We start from the raw sequence: 9,913 nt of genomic DNA, 5'->3' as shown, positions 1-9,913 counted from the left end.
TGGTGCTTTCCAACCCACTTATATGGTATCAGTAACTAAATATGTGAGAAAGCATTCAAATCCAGTGTCAGAATACAGAAACTTTTCATTATGTTATGCTCTTTCGAAGAATTGTCACTACTTCTACAGAAACCTATAATGTAGGTATCACAATGGATTTTTTAATACATTCTGCGTCAGTTCAACGTTTTCCAGCTTACATGCATAAGGATCCCCAAATACTGTAAACTGTAGAGGCCACATATAATGTCATTTGTAACAAATGTTAGAAACATGAATCTGATATTGGCACAATAACAGAAACAATATATAATAAATGTTTTGTATTTTCTTTTGAACATTAAGCATTTTCAATTATATAAGGTTATAAAATTTGGACCTTACATTAACAAGAACTGTTTTTCACATTTCTAGTTGCAATATTTTCCATTTCAACATATACACCACTTGTTATACTATGTAAAATAACACTTGTACTGTTTGTGTGTTTAACATTTTATATAAGGCAGTTCTGCTAAAGAATGTTTACAACATGGAATATTCCAAAATTGCACCCTGGCACTTCTGAAATATCATCAAGTTTAATATTTTGAGCTTAACTGCATCTTTTTAAAAAATTAATATATCACAGGTTATGAATTCACAGGCAGAAATGGTGGTAACCTTTGGAAACTTCAATATTAAAATAACAAAATTACTTATATGTCTGTATGTTCACAAAAGTCTCAAGTTTCTCTAAAAGTCTGTAATTCAGACATGGAATCTGTGTGGTCTCTAAATATTTATCTTCTAACAACTACATCACATAAAAATAAAACTGATCAAAACAAGGATACAGCTGCACCACAGTCATATTAAGAAACTGTTAAAAACTGAAATCAATGTAAAGGTCTCAAAATAAAGCAACATGAAGAAGACCACAGGTATCACAAAATGTTTATAAAAATCGCTTTGTATTTTAAAAGTGAAGATAATGATAGGAAATAATGGATCTAACTGATTATGAAATTATTTTTTTCACTGTGGAAGTATTAATAATGAAGTGATACAGTATTTATACTAGTATTGCTTTTCAACTGCAACAATTATCGATATGCCAATATAATAACCATTCATTTGGTAACAAATATGCACAGGAGTTCTTTCTTCCTTCTTTTTTTTACTTGAAGCTACTGTTTGCATTTATCTCTACATGTGACTCCATCATTTACAGACTGGTGAGGGCTGGGCCTGTATTCCATTGCTCTGAATATATTGTTCCATGGAGTGGTGTTTTTATATTGCAAATTCAACAAACTGTCCTTTGAAAATAAACAGCTCTATTGTCCAAAACTTATTGCACCTACAATCTAAGTCATTAAAAACAATAGAAGGAAATAATTTTATGATATGTAACAGAAGCAACTAATGATCCATACTGACCATTTTAAGGAAACAAAGTAATGGGAACATATGAACACTTCCACAGACACATACAATACTGAATAGATTGCACAGCTCTTTGCCAATAAGAATGATTTAGACAGTACTTAAGTTTGTCTATTAAAAGATACATATAAAGGTGACTTTCAAACTGCTATATGCTGTACCTTTCCTGCTAAAGTAATACTGCTACATTTTACAATTTGATAAAATGAGATGATGGAAGAACTTCAAAAATGTGCAAAAATAAATAAGATTAGAGTATCAAAAACTGCAAATGCATTCCTGAAGCAATGCCACCATCTGAAGACAATTTTGGATTGCAGTACTCCCGTAAAGGTAACATTCATGTTAAGATGGCTCGTATGAACATATATTACAAAACTAATCACAAAACAATTAGTAGTAGTTCACTCTGTCTCTCAATGGGAAGCATAGACAATATCATTTCTTACAATACTCTTTCCCTTACAAAGAGGCACCTGCATAAATCACAGAAATCGTAAGGAACAGGTTTACACTCCAATTACATGTACATCCACATATTCTAAAAAATTAAAATAAATACATGCTCTGATATTTTAATCTAACAACTCAATCTATTTACAGGAGTCTTTTCAACGATGATAAATTCCTGAGGATGAAGTACACAATCTTTACATGCAAGTGTGCCATTTCATGTCCACAAATATACAAGGGCACACTAAACACACACACCCACAATCATGTATAGACACTAACATATACACATAGATCATTATACACACCCTTCACAGAATATTCTTTCAGCACAGATTGTTTTTTCAAGTCAGTACTGTTTTGAGATTTTAAATTACATATTCCATTCCACGCTAAATAACAATTTTCAACAATTTTTAAACAGAATTTCATGTTTAAAGTTCACTTTCATCACTTTGAACACTTATTTTTGTAAGCATAGGCACCTTTTGCTGCTTTCTAAAAATTACACTTCCTACACATTTTTCAGTAAATTTGCAACATAAAAAAGGAGCTTAAACTTCCCCCAGTCAAAACCTCACAGGAGTATAATACAATTAATACAAGTTATTGAGCACCTTTTAAGGAACACTATTTTACAGTTAGGTTCAGTCCTCTTGTTCCTCCTATAGAAACCATGTTTCAGCAATGGAATACAATCCCATAACCAATAGTACATGCCCAATTCAAAATGTAAACAGTTTTTCCAGAACTCAGTTTTCAGGCAGGATGCCTATTCAACCAAGAATACACAATAGGCCAATTCCACTGATATGACTGATGTTCAGCGTCAGAAACTGAGTTTCAAACAGGCCCATTGGATGTCTTGGGATTTTCTGCAGGTGGTGATGTGTCACTCAATTTGGGCCTGAAACAATATCATGTGTTATGTACACTAAACTTCATAGAACAAACAAGGCATATCCTCTTCCCCCATCAAACTTATGATTTACTTAGTAATTACCATAATTAAAAATACAAACAAAATGGAGAGAAGTGTATGAAATAGTCAGTATGAATCCAAAGACCAAAGCAGAAATTTTATCTCCTCCTCCCCTACATTCAAAGGAAATGGAAATGACATGCATGAGTACAAACCCCATACTGCCAAACATAGCATATTCCATTTCTCAACAAACTACTTTAATTAAGTTATTTCAATAACTACCATGAGTGTGTGTGTGTGTGTGTGTGTGTGTGTGTGTGAGAGAGAGAGAGAGAGAGAGAGAGAGAGAGAGAGAGAGAGAGAGAGAGTGTGCATCATCGTTCACAGTGTTACTAATATAACTAAAGATGGATAAGCCAAAAAACTGTAACCACTGGAATTTAATTACAGCAGCTATCTTCACTGCTTGGATTCTACAGCCCTTGATACATTTCCACAGGTATGTGGCACCAGATGCCTATGGTCAAGTCACAGAGTTCCCATAAATTACAGGCCATCAGTTTAGGGGCATAAAATTAGTGCCTTATAGCGTCCCTTGTGTGTTTGGATAAAGTGAATTTGGCAGGAAAGGCATCAACAAGAATTCACTTTCACACTCCCGAAACCAACGTAGCCCTAATCTCATCTCGTAATGTGGACAGCTATCCTGCTGGAAGATGCCATTGGCATTGGGGAAGATATCAAGGCACGCGAGTATCAAAATAAGTGATACGTAATATTGTATCTTTTGATTGAATTGGCTTAGGAGTTAAATTATTTACACTGCCAAGGGATCAAAGACCTTAGTATTTGACATAAATTTCAACTTGATACCTCCACTAGTTTCTGAGAAACACGAGTCTTAACAATACGACACACGGACGGACGGATGGACATAGTGGCCTATAAGGGTTTCATTTTTACCAACTGAGGTACAGAACCATTAAAACAAATATATATACAAACATACACACAAAATTCAAGCTTTCGCAACAAACTGTTGCCTCATCAGGAAAGAGGGAAGGAGAGGGAAAGACGAAAGGATGTGGGTTTTAAGGGAGAGGGTAAGGAGTCATTCCAATCCCAGGAGCGGAAAGACTTACCTTAGGGGGGGAAAAAAGGAAAAAAGGACGGGTATACACTCACACACACACACATATCCATCCACACATATACAGACACAAGCAGACGTATTTAAAGACAAAGAGTTTGGGCAGAGATGTCAGTCGAGGCAGAAGTGCAGAGGCAAAGATATTGTTGAATGACAGGTGAGGTACGAGTGGCGGCAACTTGAAATTAGCGGAGATTGAGGCCTGGTGGATAACGGGAAGAGAGGATATATTGAAGAGCAAGTTCCCATCTCCGGAGTTCGGATAGGTTGGTGTTAGTGGGAAGTATCCAGATAACCCGGACGGTGTAACACTGTGCCAAGATGTGCTGGCCGTGCACCAAGGCATGTTTAGCCACAGGGTGATCCTCATTACCAACAAACACTGTCTGCCTGTGTCCATTCATGCGAATGGACAGTTTGTTGCTGGTCATTCCCACATAGAGTGCGTCACAGTGTAGGCAGGTCAGTTGGTAGATCACATGGGTGCTTTCACACGTGGCTCTGCCTTTGATCGTGTACACCTTCCGGGTTACAGGACTGGAGTAGGTGGTGGTGGGAGGGTGCATGGGACAAGTTTTACACCGGGGGCAGTTACAAGGGTAGGAGCCAGAGGGTAGGGAAGGTGGTTTGGGGATTTCATAGGGATGAACTAAGAGGTTACGAAGGTTCGGTGGACGGCGGAAAGACACTCTTGGTGGAGTGGGGAGGATTTCATGAAGGATGGATCTCATTTCAGGGCAGGATTTGAGGAAGTCGTATCCCTGCTGGAGAGCCACATTCAGAATCTGATCCAGTCCCGGAAAGTATCCTGTCACAAGTGAGGCACTTTTGTGGTTCTTCTGTGGGAGGTTCTGGGTTTGAGAGGATGAGGAAGTGGCTCTGGTTATTTGCTTCTGTACCAGGTTGGGAGGGTAGTTGCGGGATGTGAAAGCTGTTGTCAGGTTGTTGGTGTAATGCTTCAGGGATTCCGGACTGGAGCAGATTCGTTTGCCACCTCCATTACGACAGCTGCCACCCATTCCACATCAAACAGTCCCTTCCCTACAGCCTAGGTCTTCGTGAAGCATAAAATACATAAAGATGGGAAAAAATTCATTTGTAATTTTTTTTTAATTTAAATAATCTTCATCAAAAATCTTAAAAAATCGGTAGTTTGAAATTTACACTTGCAACGGGAGCTGGATTTTATTAGAAATAGAAACTATGAATTTTTCTCAAAAAAAGTGACACACACATATTAATTTACACTTATACGATGAATTTTAAATATTTAAATGGTGTAGGTATTGGAATTGAACAGGGAGAGGTGAAAGGGCAGTGAAGGGGGGAGGGGATGATCGAAAACAGACTTAATTCAGTGATTACCATTCTCTAACACTAATGACTTTCTCCATCTTTGTATACATTACTCTTCACAGAAATGCTTATAGAACATTCGTTTAAAACTCTGAATCTGTTGGGACACAAACCCAGGACCCATATATGTCAGGTGAGCACTCTCCAACATACTTACGTTACTTCTCGAAAAATTGACCTATTTTAACGTAATAAAGATGGACAGAAAACTTCAAAGTCAGTTTCCTCAAGAATTTTTTAGAGTTGCATCAAACTGCTTTGTTACATCGATATTTTAGTTCTAAACTTCACATACTATAGATACGAAAAATTACAAAAATTCATCTGTCATGTGGTCTCGTTGTTAAGTTTGAGAAAGTCTGTGGCAGTGGCAGTAGCAGTAGCAGTGGCAGTGGCAGTGGATTTCCACATTCGTAGCTCAGATTGTCACTAGAATGATTCCCCATTTGTCTCTGATTCACTTATATACCTACCTTACTTGCCACATGTCCACAACACCAACAGATGGCATTTAATCTCATGGTGGGCTTGATCATAAGGTTTTGGTTTATCAGTGCATGACAAAAAGTTGTGAAAAGCATTACTTATAGTACACACACACACACACACACTCTCTCTCTCTCTCTCTCTCTCTCTCTCTCTCTCTCTCTCTCTCTCTCTCAGCGTACCATGTGCTTATATGTGTGGTTTGTTATCAGACTGTATTCCATTGCGAGGTCTAATACGGCATTTGTGATGGTAATTGTAGCAACAGCAAGAGTAACAGTACATCTAGCGCAAACTCTGATCTTACGATCAGCCATTTGGAAGTGAACTGCACCTACAGCAGTTTGTAACAGGCATTGTAGCTTTAAATACATTAAATTTCTTAAGTAAACTAATGGACGATCTCTCTGGAGTGCGTGTATGTACCAAATATTTATCAGCCACAATAGCTAGGCTGTTTATTCAAAATGCATGTCACAACAGCGAAAAACCTCTGAACTAAGAGTCACCAGTACGAGTCTTTTGAATGTGTAACTTATTTCGTAGTAAATCAACATTTGTGGTTCACAGTTATTGCCAAAGAATACATCACCCCTGAATTTCATTGAATATCAATGCAAACAAACATGCATTTTTGAGAATTTTCAGAAGCTACCACTGTCCTTCGCATAATTTATGGATAATTTGTAGTAAATCTACTTAATTTAGTTTTTGTAGCAGACATTCTAATGAACATATCATGAAATTACAATGAAATGAATACACCTAGCTGCATACAGGCATTGATGTAAGTCAACGGGGATAGTCAAAAATGTGAGACCCAAGTGGGACTCGAACCCCGGATCTCCTGCTTACATGGCAGATGCTCTCTCCATCTGAGCCATCGAGGACACAGAGGATATTGCAACTGCAGAGACTTATCTCTGGCACGCCTCCCGTGAGACCCACATTCGCAACTTATTGTCCCACACTATATTCACAGTGCCCCTGCCAATTATACTCATTATTCGCGGCTTTAGTGCCGATTCCTGTAAGAGTTCGGGCGCTGTTTGTGCATCCGCACAGAATAAGATGGTCAAATGGCTGGTGAGCTTGAACTCTATATATATTGCGTTACATCTAGTTGTCCCCTGAAGAGGAGCAGCCCTATGTATTATGTACATTTATTGTAAAATAACTCAGTTTTGAATTTGCTAATGACTACAAATACCCTCCAAAAGTTTTAGGAAAATAGTAATTTTTACCACAAGTCTTTGTGTTGCCTTAATAGAAATCTCATTTCGTTTATTTGCTTCAATTCTTACACAGAATTAGCAACTTTTTAGCTCATCAGACAAAAAGGTAATCAGCAAGCTTAAAGTTATTTGTTCACTGCCCTGCAATACATTGCACCAGCCAGAATGCAGCCCCACTTGTGAATGGTTGACATTCTGAAGCAGCTGTAAATCATACTGGCTATTGTCAAACGATTAGCGGCTGCTACAAAACAGTGTGAAACAGTGTGTTGGGAGAGCTCCCGAGAGTCATGTACTCTGACACTGATCCAGAGGTATCTTAAGTACTATCTTCTCCTGAGGATCCTTGTCTTCTCTGCAGAAAGTACACGATCTGTCATCCACTTAAGTGTGAGTGGCATGGCATTGGTAGATCTAGACATTCTGTGCAAAGTGGATGGGGACCAGGAAGGAGTCCCCCTAAACAACAAGTTTGAGCTGCTGTCTTTCACTTAAATTGAGCAAGTGGGACTCAGTTCACCTGTTTAGCAGCAACCAGTTTTGTCAAAAGGAGGCAAATGCAAAAAGGTAGGGGTCTACTGATTGTCCGCAATTCAAACATATGGTGAATGATGGTACCCCTTGGGGGAATTTTGGCAGCAAAAGACAGGAAAAGAAACCAGGAGCACTCAGTGTGTGCCTGGGGGCTTCATTCAACATGTTTAATAAGAGGCTATTCCAGTAGCCACTGAGAGAACAGGGTGCAGCCAACTGCAGATTGTGGCACACACTGGAACAAGTGATGCCTGTTGTCTGGGTTCCTAGGTCATATTTGGGTCATTCCAGTGACTGACAGAGAAGGTTGAGAAGACTAACTTTGTGCTTGGAATTTCATGGAAGCTCACAATTTGCAGCATTGCCCCCAGAAACGATTGTGGCCCTTTGGTTCCAAGTTGAGTGGAAGGACTGAACAGATCCTCTGAAGGTTCTGTGACAAGCTACGCTGCAGCTTCCTGAACTTACGCCATAGAGTTGAGAACTGTAGGGTCTCCCCTAAATAGGTGAAGTGTGCACAACTTACCAGACACTACTACTCAGGTAGCTGACCGTGTGTGGAATGCATACAAGGGTTCTTTTACATTAGGTGACTCACCATCCAATCTGGATAGCAACAGCTTAAGTAGCCCAGAAGTATCAGCGTAAAATCGAAAGAAATGCCTCTCACAGATGAGAATATTTAAATCCTAATGGTTAACTGTCAAAGCATTCACAACTAAGTGACAGAGTTTGAAGCGCTCCTGAAAAACAGTGAAACTCAAATAATACTAGGTACAGGGAGTTGGTTGAAACCTGGAATTGATAGCAGCAAGACTCATGGGAAAATCTGCGTATATTTCGAAAGGACAGGGAAATGGAGGTTGTGTATTTGTTGCAGTAGACAAGAAACTCAAATCCACCAAGACAAAAAATGAAGCTGCATGCGAGACTGATTGGCCAAGCCTCAGTATCAAGGGTGGGTATAAAATGGTAATTTATTTATATGAAAATGCAATGTCCCATACTGCAGCCAAGTATAATGGAATCAGTGCTGTTACAAACACCTTTTTTGGACCAAACACCTTTTTTGGACCAAACATCTTAGTTGGACCACAAGGAAATGTTTTGTGCGAGCTGTATGCGACAGCTTATATGTATTTAAAAATATTGTATTATTCTGTCAAAAGCAAGTTTCAATAACGTGATCATTTTCAGTCAATGATGTCTTACTGTTCCACTGGTCACCTTGTCATGCCACTAAGTACAAACTGTGTATGTCTTAACATTACTGTTTGCATTAGATATTACTGCTAACAAGTGATTATTGACGTATGCCTTGTTAGCTTCACTGCTGAAGAAAAACTTCGACTGAAGATGATCATCGATTAAAAGCAACTTCTGTTGGAATACAATGACAGTTTTTAAATATTGTACTAAATCATTTGATATATTATTGCAAAAGATGTTTCAAACACATGTAGCCATAAATATCTGCATTCTGCACTTCCTCCGTAGTTTCATTTATGATTCTTGTTTAGGGATAGCCTTCCAATGTGCTGACTACAGCTACCATAATTGTTGGAAATGAAGAAACGATGGGAGGGAAGGAGGCAGAGTAAAGAACGTAAGAGAGGAAGAGTGATCAAGGGAAGTGGGAGAGGCTTGCAAAGAAGAGGACAGCTGTACGATGTGTGTTAAGAAAGGGCGACAGGAAACACACATACAAGGTGGATGAGAAAGGCTAGCATGACACTCATGTACAAAGTGGACAAGAAAGGGTCATGGGACACATATGTAATGGGGAAGTTCCTGCCCAGGTCTACAGACAAGTTTAGATTCTCAGGTTTTTAACTCCGGTCACCTTGCCAGTCAAGAACCCTCGGACCAGGGAATTTTTTTGTGTCAATATATCATAATCCGAACCACGGATAGTTCATAATTTGGGTGAAAATGTGTGTATGGTATGAATTCCAAATAATTTTTAAATCTATGTAAGTTTGTGAAAGATTGAACTTTCTCTTTATGACTGATAATTCTCCTATTAATGACTTCACTAAAGATATCAATTGAAGAGGCCAGTTAAAATGGCTTAGATCTTTGAATGACTAACAATACTGTCCGGTTTTCGAATGTGCATAAAATATTACCTAGGTTTCTGCACTGAATGTCTGATTTGAGATTTTACCTTTGAAAATAAAAATAATGTTATGAGCTGTAGAATGAAATTTTCAATCTGCAGCACAGTGTGTACTGATACGAAACTTCCTGGCAGATTAAAACTGTGTGCTGAAATGAGGCTAACTCGGACGTTGAAGACAGATCACGAGTCTTTCTTGGGTAGCTCAGTCAGTAGAGCACTTGCCC

General features: G+C 38.5%; 1 protein-coding gene across 5 annotated transcripts in view; it reads right to left on the bottom strand.

The window, feature by feature from the left end:
* Positions 1-308: 308 nt before the first annotated feature.
* The window catches only part of LOC124616460 (serine/threonine-protein phosphatase 6 regulatory subunit 3), a 186,685-nt gene continuing 177,080 nt past the window's right edge, over positions 309-9,913 (bottom strand). For all 5 annotated transcript variants that reach the window (XM_047144779.1, XM_047144801.1, XM_047144793.1 and 2 more), the window contains one exon: positions 309-2,788. In XM_047144779.1, the coding sequence (XP_047000735.1) occupies positions 2,725-2,788 (64 nt within the window). In that variant the 3' untranslated portion in view covers positions 309-2,724. The remainder of the gene's footprint in view (positions 2,789-9,913) is intronic.

This window comes from Schistocerca americana, chromosome 1 (assembly GCF_021461395.2).
Source record: "Schistocerca americana isolate TAMUIC-IGC-003095 chromosome 1, iqSchAmer2.1, whole genome shotgun sequence".
Classification (NCBI taxonomy): Eukaryota; Metazoa; Arthropoda; class Insecta; order Orthoptera; family Acrididae; genus Schistocerca; species Schistocerca americana.
The sequence above is the reverse complement of the archived record's forward strand: the minus strand, read 5'-3'. Positions and strand labels throughout refer to the sequence as shown.